Below are 18,032 nucleotides of genomic sequence, written 5' to 3'. Positions count from 1 at the left end.
TGACCTCCCCTGTAGGCGTTGCAAATGGCATAAGGGTTCAAAGGGAGGTAACTGTTGCTCTGAAAAAAGAGGCGATTAGAGTGACCTCCCCTGATAGCATTGCAAATGGCGGAAGGGTTCAAAAGGGAGGTAACTGTTGCGCTAAAAAAAGAGTCGGTAAGAGTGACCTCGCCTGGATAGCATTGCAAATGGTGTAAGGGTTCAAAGGAGAAGTAACTGTTGCGCTAAAAAAAAAGAGTCGTTAAGAGTGACCTCCCCTGATAGCATTGCAAATGGTGTAAGGGTTCAAAGGGAAGTAACTGTTGCACTAAAAAAAAGAGTCGGTAAGAGTGACCTCCCCTGATAGCATTGCAAATGGCGTAAGGGTTCAAAGGGAGGTAACTGTTGCTCTCAAAAAAGAGGCGATTAGAGTGACCTCCCCTAATAACATTGCAAAAGGCGGAAGGGTTCAAAGGGAGGTAACTGTTGCGCTAAAAAAAGAGTCGGTAAGAGTGACCTCGCCTGATAGCATTGCAAATGGTGTAAGGGTTCAAAGGGAGATAACTGTTGCGCTAAAAAAAAGAGTTGGTAAGAGTGACCTCCCCTGATAGCATTGCTAATGGCGGAAGGGTTCAAAGGGAGGTAACTGTTGCTCTGAAAAGAGTCGATTAGAGTGACCTCCCCTGATAGCATTGCAAATGGCGTAAGGGTTCAAAGGGAGGTAACTGTTGTGCTCAAAAAAGAGTCGGTAAGAGTGACCTCCCCTGATAGCATTGCAAAAGGCGGAAGGGTTCAAAGGGAGGTAACTGTTGCGCTAAAAAAAGAGTCGGTAAGAGTGACCTCCCCTCATAGTATTGCAAATGGCGTAAGGGTTCAAAGGGAGGTAACTGTTGCTCTGAAAAAAGAGTCGATTAGAGTGACATCCCCTGATAGCATTGCAAATGGCATAAATGTTCAAAAGGAGGTAAATGTTGTGCTCAAAAAAGAGTCGGTAAGAGTGACCTCCCCTCATAGCATTGCAAAAGGCGGAAGGGTTCAAAGGGAGGTAACTGTTGTGCTAAAAAAAGAGTCGGTAAGAGTGACCTCCCCTGATAGCATTGCAAATGGCGTAAATGTTTAAAGGGAGGTTACTGTTGCGCTAATAAAAGAGACGATAAGAGTGACCTCCCCTGATAGCATTGCAAATGGCGTAAGGGTTCAAAGGGCAATAACTGTTGCGCTTAGAAAAAGAGTTTTTTTAGGGTGACCTCCCCTGATAGCATTGCAAGTGGCGGAAGGGTTCAAAGGGCAATAACTGTTACGCTTACAAAAAGAGTTAATTAGGGTGACCTCCCCTGATAGCATTGCAAATGAGTTTAAAGGGAGGTAACTGTTGCTGGACCAAAACGCCTTTACGAACGTTTAGTTGTCATTATATTAGAGATTTTCAACCATGCGACCACATACATGCATCGAGGACATGTTTCGAAAGAAAGTGACCACATACACGCATCACAAGATTCCCCTTGTCTTACGAGAAAGGGACAAAGATTTGTCCGCCCTTTTATTAAAGGGCAGACTAAAAATATGCCTTTGCCTTATTTATAAGGTGGCTAATTTTCACAGAATGGTTTATATACAACTGTAGTAATGCAAACCTAGCTGGAATCAGTTTTCGTCCTTTTAAGTCTGCTTTGAAATTTTAGAAATATCTTATATAATTTCTTGGAAAATTTTGAGTTTGAAGTATTTTCCACCTTTCGTTATTTGTATATAACATGAATTATTCTATTTTTGCAAACATGAACGTTTTATATGCATAAGATATGGGAGATAATACATTTCTCACTCTGTTGGTAAATATTACCCTGGGGGCATACGTATTTTCAAAAGTACGCATTTATATATCTAAATTTGACTTTTCCTACTTGTAATAGAAAATAATGTGATGGGCTGCAAGAAAAAATACAATATATAAGTTGTAACAATTGTCATATTCACATATTGCTTTTTGATCTAAGCTCATTCAAAATTTGAATAAATTCTAATTATACAGTTTTCAGTTTGCTTTTAAACATATCAAGCATATGCCTTTAAACTTTCATGTCAATTAAACACTTTTTAAGGACACACAGGACACTTAATTTCAAACAAAAGTTTATACTCGTAGGAAAGTTTGGTCGAAGTGAATTTTGTATTACCTGTAAACAAGGGGCAGGACGTGAAGTGGTTGCACACTTGGTTCAAGCGAGCGAATTGGTTGCAAACTTGACAAAATGGCAAACACGGCGTGATTTTTTGAAACGGGTGAACGAATTTTTGCCAGGCAAGTAGGTTTCTTTGTTATTTTGAAGTTCATTAGTATGTCTATTCCATAATGAAATATATATGCCACACCTCGGTTAAAGGTTTCAGCATCCTAGATTCTGTTTTGACCGAAGTTATTGAAGATATAAACTGATCATGTAGATATTTTGAAATTTGACATGTGACTGTTCTGGTCGGTTTTTTTCTCCTAATTTATTCAAATTTGTAAGTTTTTTAACTGCATTTAACAATAACAAAATATGTTTCTGTCAATGCTGTACAAATGGTTTTAGTTCGCAAGTCCGAAGATAACATTCAATACACAAAAATATATTGTTCAAGCACACTTTTGGTTGCAGACTTATACTTCAAGCATTTTTGGTTGCAAACTTTGTGTGTCAATAATGTGGCATGCATATTTTTAAGCGAGAAATAATTAGCAATATTAAGGCAATTATACCCGTTCATCTAATAAGAAATATATATACAAATTGTGCATGCGTGCAGATATATCCTAACACAGGGTCTTTCAAATAGATAGAAAACACAAATATGCTTAATTGAAGTTCATTTGTGTTTATCTTCATCATTTTTCTCCTCGATATACTTCTTTTCTTTTTACAAAGTCTTAGGACTTTTTTTTTATATCTTGGCATGACTAACTATAAAGGAAAAGAAGAGAAAAATAGCAACAAACAGCTTTCATTATTGTTCTTTTTTTTGAGATTTTGAAATAAATTTGATTGTATAGTAGATACAAACTATATTAACATTGACACACAGGGCATTATTCACATGTGTCTTTAAATTGTTCCTTATTATTGACCAATCGAAACATCTTCCAAATTCCCTAACTCGAACAATGACTTTAAGTAGTTTTGTCACATATCAGTCAATGTAAATTACCATCGTATATCAGTTATATTATGATCTAATAGCCAAAATAATTTTTAGAATACAATTGACATATAATTATGATATGTACATCAAATCCGAAATATTGTAAACAAGCATGTCATTTTAACTTTTGGTTTATAAGTACATTACATACTTTATGTCTAAAGCAACTGCTGATCTTTACATACGAAACAAACAAAATAAACATTTATTGTGGTTTTTGATAAACTTTGGAAAATTTTTTGCCGAGTAACATCGTATGTGAGCACATATCCTTATGTTTATAATGAAAATAATTCACTTACATACAGCAGTACTCTCACATACGTTTTTTTGTATGTAGTTTTCATTTGCATTTTACATATGATGACATATTTTAGAATTGAAGTATCAATAAATATTTTTCTTCTATGTGCTATTATTTTGTTTGCAGGCTTTTACTGATGATTATAGTATTGAACTGAGAAACCATGTAATTTGAAACATAAAAAGTGCATACTTGTTGTAAAAGAAGAAAGTATAAATAACATTTATAACAAAAAACAAGTAAAAGAACATAAATGTCAATAATTGACATTGAAAATAGGTCAATAAATATAAACTACTACAATCCTTTTGCAAAGTTGTACTATGGATTTCAATAGAATAAGAATAAGTTTGCAAACCAAAAAATGCTTGAAGTATAAGTCTGCAACCAAAATGTGCTTGAACAAGATATTTTTGTGTATTGAACGTTATCTTCGGACTTGCGAACTAAACCAATTTGTACAGCATTGACAGAAACATATTTTGTTATTGTTAAATGCAGTTCAAAACTTACAAATTTGAATAAATTAGGAGAAAAACCGACCAGAACAGTCACATGTCAAATTTCAAAATATCTACATGATCAGTTTATATCTTCAATAACTTCGTCAAACAGAATCTAGGATGCTAAAACCTTAAACCGAGTGTGGTATATATATTGCATAATGGAATAGACATACTAATGAACTTCAAAATAACAAAGAAACCCACTTGCCTGGCAAAAATTCGTTCAACCGTTTCAAAAAATCACGCCGTGTTTGCCATTTTGTCAAGTTTGCAACCAATTCGCTCGCTTGAACCAAGTGTGCAACCACTTCACGTCCTGCCCCTTGGTAAATGCTGTCAATCACGAAGAGCTATTTCGATGCACTCAGGAGGGAAATATTACGGAGCTTCAATGTGGATAAAGGAACGATACGAATAAGAAAATAATAGTGAGCTTGGTTTTCTGTTAGAATGTTAGAAAGATTCATAACAGGCAGCCTCAAAAATAAATGTTTGCCTTCAAGGGCAGCATTTTCACTTTAGACGCCTGTAAAGACACTCTGGGTTGATCTTTCTTGCATACATGACCTTAAGTGATGATTGCATCAGTGAAATATGTAAAACTGTATGTAATCTTATTGTGGCAAAATAATATATATAATAAAATTAGATTAAGTATAATACCTTTTATACCGATAAAACCGCTGGCAAACATGCTTGTAGGTGAAAGGCCGACACAAAATATTGATAAAAAAATCTGACCTTAGATTAAATATTAAAATAAACTTCTCGGTGTGTAAGATACGTCTTAAGCTGATGTTGTAGCTCGAACCCGCGACATCTGGGTAGGTGAAAAACGTATACAAATGTGTTTTACCAAAAAGGGGCTCTTTGGCATAAAATTGAGGTCCTCAATTTATAATACCGACTAAAATGACTTAAATTTCAGCCAAATATTTTGTACATCACAAAGTGTTTCTTAAACTGATAGTTAACTACTCCCCAGATCACATATTGGTTACAATAACGAAAATGATATTGTACATAAAAAATATAATCTAACTAGAAGATATATTTTTAACCTTTACAACATTTGAAAAGAACTATTTTGTGTCGCCCAAGTTAAGAAATAGTGCCAAGTTAAGAAATAGTGAACACTTTGCCGAAAAGATTGTCTAGTAACTAATGGCCGTTAGCCATAATAAAGCCCAATGTATGAATAACGAGTGTACAAGATAAAATAGAGTAAAAGAGTAACATATGTTTTTATATCAAACTAAAAAAACAACAGGAATTACCTGAATTTCGTCTGCTTTGATGAATATACCATTGTTGAGAATTGTAGAAATCATGTACATGGCGTCCATGTTTCCGTAGCACGCAGCTTGCTTAAGAACCGGAAACACAACTTGTATTTTCTCTAAACCGGCTTCCTATTTTAATACAGTTAAGGAATAGATCATGACTGTGTTTAAAAAAAAATACACGTGGTTCATGTGTACATAAACCGCTCGAAATCATTTTAGGTTTATGTACATACGTGTAGAAAACAAAATAATGGTAATAAGGTTTTTCATTCTGTGTAGGCTTCAATCATGTTGCCCTCAAAGTCACGTGATTGCCGATTTGGTATAAAGAATTGAAAGAAATACCCTTGTTGCCTTTTGAGTCAAAACAACATATTACCTTCATGTTTATGACACAAAACGCGTTTTCATCCAGTGGCTGCGCTTAGTTAAACACTAACAAGTTTTCATTATTAGTTATTTTCATTTATTATTAGTGTTGTTGTCAACCATTTGTAGTGTACTCGAACCCAATCCGTAATGTGACATGGTAACATCACGTTTTTGCTGGTGGAACTCACCCAATAGCACACCGACCGCATACCGGGTGCCAGGTTTTAGTTCTTCTGCTAGAACAATGTGGGCTATAAAAATAAATAAGGAAAATTAAGCAGCAAAATGTCATCTTACCAACTCAGTTGTTGCGTTCTTGTACAACAGGTCGGCTATTTCGCTAAAATCTACATTTCTACCTTCCCAAACCATTTTCTTGATAATTCTATCCACTTGCTTTCGTTTACGAGTTGTCCTCTTGCTTGTAAGTTTGCAAGTTGGTAAAGGTGAAACGGCCTTCCAATTGTCCATTGCCTTTTCAACGATCTCAACAAAGGGATGGCGACATGTCCCTTAAAATTTGGAAGAGGAATACGAAAATAGTTACATACAAATTCAAACGACTTTTTTCTTCAAGCGTCAATATGACGTCATACATTGTATTTGCATCTTTACTGATGTAAAGTTAAGTCAGAAAAAAAGAAAATACATCAGCAATGCGAAAATCTTAATGACAGATATTTTGTGCCTTTAATATGCTCATTTATATGAATATCAACTGTAAACCAATATTAAGTCAAGTTGCATTTAACCTTCCGGGTTGTGTTACCAATCACACACAACGGTACATAAAAATGCTTACAGTTCTTCCAACAGATGACATTACCGTCACACAAATGTTACTTAAAATTGATATTACTGTCATATAAGAGTGACACAATCGCATCTTCTCGGCTTTTTCCGTCAAACTTTGGATAATGAATAATACCCGAGATGCTCTGACTGAACGTGACATAATCATTTTTTGCGTATCTTCTAAGCAATGAAGCATAAACATAACGAAACCCAGACTTAAAACACTGCTTACGTTTCCTCAAGCTGACGTCATATTTTGATTTATGCACGTTGACTCTATCCGTAACCCAGTCTAAATAATCGCCACATTTTTTCTCTCTGTGGGTAAGCTGAAGCTCAAACATTGGATGAAACTTGCTTGGCATCGGTATCTGAAATATAAACAAGTTTACCTCATATTATCTTTATAACTGTATATCTTTACAGCACTTTATCCCTAGCCATGAATTTAGTACAATCTGACCTGAACCAGAAATGCTTTTCGAAAACATATCTACTTATCTTGTTTTTTTTCTGATTTAGTCAAGTTAAGCAAACACTATATGTTCGACTGTGACACAAAGTTTTTCGGTCCCGCCTCCTGGACCCTACCGTTGGTGGTGTCATTATACAAAGAAGCATGGTCGTCGGCTGACTAGAGCTTGAACTACTGATCTGTATGTTGAGGCACAAACACTTTAAACACAAGAACTCTGGTTTAAGTCGAGTTTAGTGCAGTGAAAGATCAGCATTATTGCACAACGAATGTTTCTGTACCCTATTACCAGTAATTTCCTTCCTTGTGACGGAAACCGGAAGTTAATTCGCATAAATCAATTAAAAAATTGATGGAAACTGTACAAATAAATTGTATCGGAATGTTTATCCCGGGATGTTAACCGGAAGTTAACTGGTAGATAACCGGAAATCACTGTTGGTATTTAGCTAAAAACAAACAAACCTTATCTGGATTTACTATTTTGTTTCTGTAAATTGTTGCCTGTCCAATGTAACCCCTGAAACTTGCCATGTATTCAGATCCACCAAAAGTGACTAGATCCTTAGCATCGTCATAAAATGTAGGCTCTCCAGCATGTCTGGAAAGAATCATAGAAAAAAATGTCTGCACACATACTTTATTTCGGCACTTTATACGTAAATGCAAAAAAAAATGTAGCATAACAAATATATATATAGGACCCTTTCTAAGAAAATAAAGCATGCAAAAAACCTTCCGGGGAAAATGAAACATGTATAAAAACTTTCTGTGGAAATAACACATGCAAAAAAACTGGGAAAAGATTCTGACTGATATATGACCTTGAGCCTAAACACTACAAAATTATGATAAAATGAGTTGATTACTTTCCTTCAGACAAATATATGCATGTGATTGATTGTTTTTATATTTTTTGTATTGGTAGCTCAAATTTCGGCATAAAACAGGGATTATGTTGCTTTCATTTTTTTAAATAAAAATACAATAAGTAATACACAAGAGCGCCCAATTATATAAGTACCTGTACTCAGTTTCTAATGTTTCTTTGAATTGTTCACCATAGTTGATAAATAAACGCCACTGAAACGAACAAAAACAGTTGTTTTGCATGTGTTTGGCATTGCTTAACCATGTAACATGCTAATTGTTTTCGTCAACTATTAATTGAGAAGTAAAAACTATTGGAAATTATTATACGGAAAGTATGTATGTACATGTACAAGTTTTGCAGGATTGTATTTTAAGTATGTTTAGTCGGAATAAGAAGAGGGAAAGTATTTAGAGGAGTTCAACCCAAACGTGAAACACGGACCTTTTACGAAAATAATAAGCGTAATCATGACAGTAATTTAAGTCTTCAAAAGTGCCATTGAAACATAATGTACAATGTATATTATCAATAATAAACAGTTTTTGACAGGTTATATGGCTCTATTTAAACGGTTGTTTGCATATATAACCCTACCCCGCTAGGGTTATGAAGAATCTTTATAACGAATTCATAATACGGCAAACGTATTAAAAATTAGAAGAAAAAAAACATACATCGACAAATGCCGTGAATAGAGTTTATATAAACGCTGCTATCATTCAATGAAAAACGGTGTATAAAATGAAAATATAAACGTACTGTTTGCATCTGAAACTGGACAATAACTCTAGTCCACTGGTGTTTAGGAATACTGAAATGTGACAAGCCGGCTTTGTGGTGTCCAGCTATATCTTGTATTTGAATATGAATTCGACCTGTAAGAAAAACCATTACTTATTCAATTGATACTGGTAATATCTAAATTTTTATGTTAACCTTTTTCGTCGCACCAACACTATAAAAGGCATATGGTGACTTTCCACCTTTACTGACCAAGGAAGACATCAGGTGCTCCTTCTGGCATTATTTCAGGCACTAAAGGGCACCTTGGAAGAATCACCGACGTTAGATAAGTTAGCTAGTTGCCTTCCTCACATGAAAAAAATCCAAATTGCCTGGCGGGAATCGAACTCACAGCGGTGAATTCGAAGGGCTAGTGGTTTGATGTCAACAACCTTAACGTGTATACAATGTGTAATAATTAGCAGAAGTATGCCCGTTTTAAGCGTTATCTGATGCTTTTTGGCAATAAATACAGTTATAGTGAATTAGTATCTTGTATGGAAGTCAAAATACTACTTTGTTAGTTTGTTTTCATTCGGCTTCTTTTCGACAAATTATTTCACATTTATCACATCTTTCCTTAGGTAACAAGGGTCTTATATTCTCTAAAACCATGTTATCTAATATAAAATTATAACCGATTAAAACAATAAATGTACATATTAGATAAAACCTTCCGGTGTAAGGAGCACCATAATAGTTCGGAATTGTCCATCCCACGTAAAACGATGCATTATACTACATAGCAAGCCTGGACGCGGTCGACCTGGACAGTATTCCAAAATGTATAGCCATATAGATATTGTAAATCTAAAAGATAAAAATAACAAAATAATGAGTAAGCAGTAAAGTAAAAAAAAAGATTTGCTTTCTAAAAAATTCTAAGAAAATATTAATTCATTAAAAGAACACTTATAAATATTCATGCTTTTATGCTATAATTACATATATGTACCATGGCTAAAGGAACTCCACTTGAAGTCCAAATGCCTAAAACTCTAAAATTATAAAATCTAACCAAAATCAAGCCATGCACTTAAAACGGAAAATTATGAAAAGGATAACAAAGAAATATACTTAGATATATTTTGGAAATCGATTTTTCCGCACAATTCTTAGTCGGTTTTGACCGAAAAGCGTTGCAACGCTTTTCATTTTGTGATCCTTTTGAATTATAAAAATGATCATTCTGGAAAGAAAGGAGATAGGGGAGGAGCTGAAGATGTGCACACAAATAATTGGACCAGACTTACATCAATTGGTACGAAAATCTACGAAAAAAATATTTCAAGTCCTGCCATGTGAAAGAAACGTCAGTTCAGTCCTTGTAAGGTGAAAAATTACATAAACATGCATAACGTATTATTTTAAGTGAGTGTACATACATTGGTCTTTCGGTTTGTTCTTGTCTCTCCCTCTCCAAGTCGGGGTTGTTAAACGGCAGAAATTGTCTATAGACGCCATAAGAATCTCCCCCGAGCACTACCGGATATTTAATCGCTTCAATGATCTCTGTAGAAATGATAAATTCATCTTTACATTAACTGTTCAATACAGATCACCAACAAACCCAAGTGAATGTATGTTGTAGTCAAATATACAATAACAAAGCAAAACAAGCAAATATGCAAGTTAAAAGTGGAAAGAAATGATCAAATGAGTCAGAAAAATGAGTAGTCATGTTGAAACAAAACGTATAAAAATGAAGTAAACTACTTAGTTTTTCCATTGAATCATTTTCGGTTACGGTGTACACATGCTATCACAGCTATAGAGAATTTAAAAGAAAATAGAATTTGAATAGACATTTACACCCTAAATATACAAAAAAATATGTCTGAAAGTGATATCGACGATGGAAATTCATTCATCAGAAGAGGAGCCAAAACGCAAACTTATAAGAATGTTTTCGATCAGTTGAAACCATCTAGATTATACGCTGGTCATCGTTACGATGCAAAATCTGAGGTTTCTTACGAAAACGATGAAAAGCAAGATAGTGACGAAAAACTTGACAATAACGCTGATAACGTTAAAAAACAAGAACATACTGACTTATGGGAATACTACATATCTCACCAACGAGACTGGGGATGAAGTGCGCTTAATAAAAAGGCTAGGAAATACTGCGATGAAGATCCTGATAGCTCCATTGAAGAAATAAGGAATAAGACCTTTGAAAAATTACAGTCTTCCTATTACAAACAGTTCTGAGAAATATATGTGGATTTTATAAGACTTAATTTAAACCTGAACCTTTAACCTTTAGATAAAGGAGAAAGGCTTATACATAGGCGAAATGTGCGCAGCACATCCTCTTTATACCCAAAGCAGTATCTTGATATTACATCATCTTAGGTGACCTTGACCCGTGACCCAATTACCTGGTTCATGTACAGTACATGACACGAATTCTCATGATGAACATTTGTGCATGAAAACCTTAAAGCATGTTATTTGAAAATTCCTCCATGCACGAATAAGTTATGGCATGGACAAGTTCAAACGCAGGCACACACAAACAACAAACAGCCATTTTGACAACTATGTCTCCTCTCGCAACCTCCCCCACACATATCACAAATGTAGCGCTTAAATAAAATCCTGGGTAAAATTCACTTGTTAAGTATACAAGAAAAATAGCAATAATATTAAAAAACAAGATCATTGCTTAAATTCCAGCAAAATGTAGAAATATTGTTAAGCAGTTTTCCTTTTAAAAGATCACAGCATTCCCTAAGAAGTAATAAGTCATGGAACACATGTAAAGGGCTAACTTGTTGACATGCAACTCAAGATGTTGGTTAACAAGTCATAAAAGGACCAATGTTAATCTTAGGCGCTAAACCATTTCCGCAGATGGTACAAATGTGAAGCTTCGTTGCTTATTAACTTGGGTCAAACAATATGTAAAACATACAACATCTGTAATATTTACCTTCTTCAAAAGGGCAAGTTGGTATTTTAACAGACGTTACTGCAGCAAGGATATTCCAAGGCCATGACTTACATTGTTTGTACAGTTTGTAAAAGGGTCTTGAAAATGGAGGTGATATTTTCACATTGTAAGACACTTTAACAGACGACTTTGTGTAGCAGTCACTGTTTCTATAACAAAATGGCCACCATTCGTTATCAAGCATCCATACCCTGACCTTTGACCTTGAAGTTGATGTCACGTGTTTGTTGAATGCATTGTAATTGTAGGCAACATCCGGCGGAAGTTTCAATTTCACTTTCTTAAATTTTATGCCAGAAAATTGTTCACTTTTACGACATTTCCACACTTTTTGAAATATTTTTTGTGAAACTTCAAGATTGATGTCAGCGACAACTTCCACGCCAATCAATTTATCATCAGTACACCGGTACTCTACTGTTACTTTTGTAGAAGCGCCCTCTATTGTTGTGAGATCCTCCATTATTTGAATATATTCGGCCATAACAGACGGTTCATTGCCAATAACGACAGCCATTGTCTTTGGATTAACTGCACTCCCCTGTATAACATAAACATACATAATATTTTAATGATTAATAATAATGCGAGGAAATGTAAATCTTAAATAATTATGTAGACATTTCAAACCGTTATTCCACCATATTTATGAAATTATATCCAAATGATAGGAACTTAAGTTTCGTCTTGTAATTAATTATGTGCGGAAGATGTTTATTAGTTTATATATTCTATCTTTAAAGAAGGGACTTCGCCGAGTTTTTTTTTACATGACGAGACTGGAAATTATTTTGCAAGACAAGTGTTCCAACTATGTAGGTCTACATCAATAATTCGTTCACTCCGTTTTCCCAACATAACTTCTCTAATTGTGTAAAATTACCCAAAATTGAAAAGCATTGCAAATCTTGCTAAGAATAGCACACACACAAAAAAGATTTTTTTATTTATTTCTAAGTCTATTTGCATATACATTGTATTCCTGTTTAAGAGTCCCTGTTGGTCAATATAAGAATTTCAGATTATATGTTGCCGGTATAACGTTAAGATTTTACTGAGGAAACAAGAGAAAACTCAAAACGCTTGGCTTGCAGCTCTTTATATAAGCTGGACTCCAAAATTTAATTGGCCAATCAAATTTTATCTTACATAGTGGCTAAAAACCTTCTATTACAACGCCATTTTTAAAAAAGCAGCAAGTATTGCTTAAAGCGCAAAGATATGATGATAATTAAAAATGTAAGTTTTCATGATTTCTTTAAAAAATCAATCATTTTGAAGGAGACAACAGTTTGTAATAATTCTCGGTGCAGTTTGTAATAATTCTCGGTGCATAGGTGTAACATCATAAAATACAAGTCAAGTTAGAATTTGGGTTGAGACTCTCAATTTTATAAGTCTTCATATTTGGTAAAAAAAATGACTTCCAGACGATTACTCTTGAAGAAGTAAACAGATTGTAATAATTTATGTAACATTATTAAATACAGGCCATGCTCAAATTTGGGTTCAGACTACTTGATATTTACAATATTATACCCCTTTTAATCTTCAGATATTCGAGAGAGAAAAAGTTTTCCAGATAAAGGAGTCAATGGATTGTTATAATTTTTAATACACAGATGTAATATCATAAATACTGGTCAAAGTCGAAATTGGGCTCAGACCGCTAAATTTTCACATAGTTGTGTCCCCTTTTTCATCATCAATTTTGCACAGATTATTCTTAAAGGAGTCAATTAATTTAAACTATTTTTGGAAGATTGTTTTACATCATAAAAAACAGGTCAAGATCAATTATGGAATGACGCCACTAATTTTTTACATAGTTATGGCCCATATTGAACTTTAATAAATATGTTGCTCTATATATAGTCAATGAATTTAAACAGATGTAACATGATTAGATACAGGTGGCGTTAAAATTGGGCTCAGACCACTAAAATTTTACATTGTTTTTTTGCTCCTTTTTGTCTTTAATATTGCAATATAGAAATAAAGAAATAATTTGGAGATGAGTTTTTTACGAGCCACTTGATTTAAAATATTTTTTAGAACCCGGCTGAAACAAATGAAATACAGTTTGAATTTTAATTTGGATTCAGACCACTAAATATTTACATAGATATTATAATCTGTTAAATATCAAAGAGATGGTTGGTTTCCAAATGATAACCATAAGGAGTCAAAGGATTGTACACTAATTTTTATAACACAGGTACCCTCTCATTTTTTAACACATAGGTACCCTCAAAGCACGACATATGCTTTTAATTGCGTTAACTAATTGTTAAGTTTGTAATATTTGTTACTTTTATGTAAATATTATATACTTAACGATTAACGCAAATAAAAGCATATGTCGTGCATATTTTAAAAAATGAGAGGGTACCTGTGATATAAAAATTTTAATGAAGAGAGGTAGCCCGTGCCGCTGCAAAACCGAAAGTATAGTGTTTTTATGAATTTTACATTTATTTTTGACAATATACTGTCATTTGTCCGAAGATGATATGTATATGAACATATTAAATATGTATGATGTATATATAATCAAGCCACAGGTTCATTTCAGCCCGAAAAATATGTCGAGGTGATGGGCGAGGCAAAACATGTCGATTTTTTGTAGCTTATTGTGAAGTTGCAGTACATGAAAAACGGGCACGTGACAAATCAGCACATAAATAAAACATTCTAGTGTTCCGTGGTATACATCTTTTCTACGTGTCATACCTCCTTTCCTTATTACAATGAAATTTTACTGGATTGTTATCCATCGCTGGTTTGTTATTAGCAGAGAATGACCTGTGCACGTACAAAGAGGGTACCGTTTCAGCAGATTACGCAAAGAGGGTACCGATATGAATATGCACCGTGAAGCGGGTCTGAACTGGCTTTTTTAAAAAGGCTTTATTTCACTTGGTTTTGTTTTTACTCACATCGACAGTTACAAGGTAACATGTTGCGGCTGGAGGATTTATTTACTCTTCGTGCCTAACATGAAGTTCTGTGTTATTGTTCCTTTAACCACTACAAATTAAATATTTCATTTATTTTTAAAAAAAAAGACCTTTATTATTACTTTAATGATGATTTCTTATGACAAATAATACAAAACTTTATCAAACATAATGTATCTTAAAAAAGCAATCAATCGACATGCCAAAGAACAAACATGTATTGCATTGACGTAATAAAATACATTAATAATTTCACTTATTGAACAGTATTCACATTAAAGTTAAGCATATCGAACAAAAAATGGAAAATGCAAAGTGACGGATTGTATACATTGTTCATAATAAAAAAATACTAATATAACTGATAAGCTAGGTTAGAAATACGAACAACTTAATTCGAAGCTTGAACCCGAGTGCAAGGGATGTCTGCAACTCAGATTAGATTGCCTAATTGCTCGTTAGGCTATATCACTAGGATTAATTTTGGCGACTGGCATATTTAACAGAATTATCAAGAATTTTATTCCAGTGAGTATTCAGTAACCATATTATTTCGTGTTATATGTATATCAAGAAAAAGACGAATTTCATAAAAATGGTAAAATACGATCATGTGCGAAAGTTTACGAAATCGAAATTCGTTTAGTGTGCCGTATCTTTTTTACGTGTAACATGTACAATTTTAATCAAAATTGATCCGAATGAAAAGACGCTTTATTGAGACGGATAATTTATGTGAAATGAAAATGATTTTAAATTTTGCTTAAAGTAGATTTAACTCCAGAGGAATGTTCTTAATGCATCTATTGATGAAATTATTGGAGATATAAAAGATGAAATTTAAGACTGATATCGCATTGATATTTACCATTATTGTACCATTATTGTACTGTCACCGTGTATTATCTAAGTTATTGATTTGTTGTAACACATGGCATTTAATGGGATAACAAATTTATCCTTATTGAAACCCATCTGATTTGTTACAAAACTAAAAACACACGAGCCCATAATAGAAATAAACGTTCTAATATGATCTAATCTTTAAATAGAAAACTTATCTATATAATTCAACGCGACACGTTTTTTTATTTTTTTTTTTTCATAAAAATTTGCTAGATCTAGTCTTGATTTATGTTAATTAATTCATATATTTTGTGACAGTATTCTGTATTTTAATATAGACAAATTATAATGGCAGACATTGATAATCTCCGTAATTACACTGAGCGTGTAGTCCACACTTAATTAATATGACGTTCATTATTCATTAATTTCAGTTACGACTGAATATTTAGAAAAGATTGATAAATAAAATCATTGTCACAATTTCTTCATATCGGATCCCTTAATATTAAACTCCATGATATTCGGCGCTCGGCGTTCGGAGCCACGTGCGCCTCGTGCGTTCCTAGTGTAGCGAATTCCTAACACTTTAAACGGCTGCGTATCCTGAAAAGACCCCGGTATCTAAACCAAGAGTATATACTGTTTAAGTCGCTTTTCTTAGGTTATCATATGCATGTACAATTTTTATTCCTAAAAATTATAGTCGGGTCTTTTCTGTAAACACGTTTCAGTACATCAACCTTTATTTTCCAAACTTATATGACATGTATTAACGTGACATTTGTTAATTAAACTTTGTCAAAAAAATAAATAAGTATTAAAGTCAACGTACCTTTACACCATTAAATCCTATCATTAAAATGAATAAACTTAGGTAAGAATACATTTTATCTCAATTTTATCAATTTGTACAGACGATATATTTTATATTTACGATGAATTTATTTGGAAACGACTTAAGTGACGTCACCTCCGGTAACAGCTGTGCACATGCTTATTGATTCAGTAATGCTTATTATTAGTTTCACGTGTCGCAAAAGTTTGTTCATTCGATGTGATTAGTTGTGTATTGAGTATATATATTTATATATTTATTTCATTTGTTCGTTTGTATTGTTGGCAACAAGGACAACAGATTAGGCCTAATAAACATATTGCATGCAACGCTTTCAAAGTAAAATGAAAAATATGATCTCTTCCGGTATGAAAACATTTAGACTACACGGGTACATTTACACGTTTACAAATTTTTTTCTCTATAGAACAAGACAGAATCTTCATTTACATCTCTTATTATTAACGTGGATACCAGTGATTGTGCTTATTCGAGAGCAAATCTTGACTCCACCGTAGGCTACTCGAGTCACGTGTTAACACCACTGTGACCCTTCAAGGAATCAAACCTGCGATCTCTATCAAGATCACGATGCAACAAAATATTCTTCACCGTAGCTTAACACCGTATTACCGGCGGCAGTGAGTGATGGCAGATCACTGCAGTGATGGCAGATATCTGGAAATTACCGATAGATACAGGTAGGTTATAAATTTGGTTGGTTTAATTATATTACACAAATACGGCCCATTTCATTGATATAAAACTATTGTCCATTGAATGGAGATACTGTAAGGTAATTTTGGACTCGTTTTTTCCTGTTTTAAGACTATTTTGAGCAGGTTAAAAGTGACAGCCTCGGAAAAATCCGTGAAAATGTATGTTTTCTGCTCAAAATATCTCAAGTTTTAAGTAAATGGCAGGATTTCCTGTTATCAATATAGACGTTCATCCATTGGGGTCACGCAAGCCAAATATCAACCCAGTGAGTCTTTTCTTGAAAGTTTTACAGACGCTCAATCTTGTCCGGTCGATGAAAAAAAGCTGCCGTTGTAGGCAGATACATATTATAAATGCTGCCGTCGATGGCAGAAATACCATGAAAGTGGCTAACATTCTGACAGAAAATCAAGTTCAATATTTTATCAATTCCTCTTTTCTTTGCATCCTTTTAGTCGGAATTGAGACGTTAAACTTTCATTTCTAATATTGTCTCAAGATAGAAAAGTTATTAATGCGGTATGTGCATCGAAAAAAGCTTTTTAGCAACATGCAGTAACAACACAAAAAGTGATGATTTAGTATGACAAAATTGCACTATAAATAGAGAAATGAACATGAAAAACTTCATTTTTCTATATTCATGCATAGGCTTGATCTGTTGTGTCTGTCAGTTACATGCATACAATACTATATGTATCTTAAGTTTAGCAACGCACTCCCTTTTTATGACATAACGCCAATTGTATATTACAGCAAGTAACTTCTGTAAGAGGATATTCATTTGCTAGCATATGACATTATTTTCTCGAAGTAATAATGTTCATCGCTTTATGACAAATAAAGGCTGAAATTTACTTAATCGGCGCAGATTATAAGTTATTAAATTGATGTAATAAAGGGGAGACTATTAACCTCGCAACTGGCATCAATGTATCATAAAACAATGTATGTTAATGTAAAATGGAAAGTTAATATTATTGACAGTTCAAATATTTTCCTATATTATCAAGTTCTTGAAAAATTCGACAACGTGGATTCATTTCTTTAAATTTTCATGTTTGTAATAGCGTTGTAGTTTGTCTTTGAATTACATTTACTATGCTAAACTATTAACAACAGTTCTAACATCACGTGCTCCCATTTAAT

At 33.6% G+C, this 18,032-nt stretch overlaps 1 protein-coding gene across 1 annotated transcript in view; it reads right to left on the bottom strand.

Annotated features, from left to right (window-relative positions):
• LOC132718438 (protein sel-1 homolog 3-like) overlaps window positions 1-16,313 on the bottom strand; it is a 53,636-nt gene extending 37,323 nt beyond the window's left edge. The window contains exons 1-10 of the mRNA XM_060702138.1: window positions 16,161-16,313; window positions 11,499-12,060; window positions 9,946-10,072; window positions 9,234-9,370; window positions 8,537-8,652; window positions 7,928-7,986; window positions 7,369-7,504; window positions 6,661-6,799; window positions 5,931-6,145; window positions 5,253-5,387 (exon numbers count right to left, since the gene is read on the bottom strand). Coding sequence (XP_060558121.1) covers window positions 5,253-5,387; window positions 5,931-6,145; window positions 6,661-6,799; window positions 7,369-7,504; window positions 7,928-7,986; window positions 8,537-8,652; window positions 9,234-9,370; window positions 9,946-10,072; window positions 11,499-12,060; window positions 16,161-16,214 — 1,680 coding nt within the window. The 5' untranslated portion in view covers window positions 16,215-16,313. The remainder of the gene's footprint in view (window positions 1-5,252; window positions 5,388-5,930; window positions 6,146-6,660; window positions 6,800-7,368; window positions 7,505-7,927; window positions 7,987-8,536; window positions 8,653-9,233; window positions 9,371-9,945; window positions 10,073-11,498; window positions 12,061-16,160) is intronic.
• Window positions 16,314-18,032: the final 1,719 nt, after the last annotated feature.

This window comes from Ruditapes philippinarum, unplaced genomic scaffold (assembly GCF_026571515.1).
Source record: "Ruditapes philippinarum isolate M1 unplaced genomic scaffold, ASM2657151v2 ctg341_1_1_1_1, whole genome shotgun sequence".
Taxonomy (NCBI): domain Eukaryota; kingdom Metazoa; phylum Mollusca; class Bivalvia; order Venerida; family Veneridae; genus Ruditapes; species Ruditapes philippinarum.
This window is presented reverse-complemented; position numbering and strand designations above follow the sequence as displayed.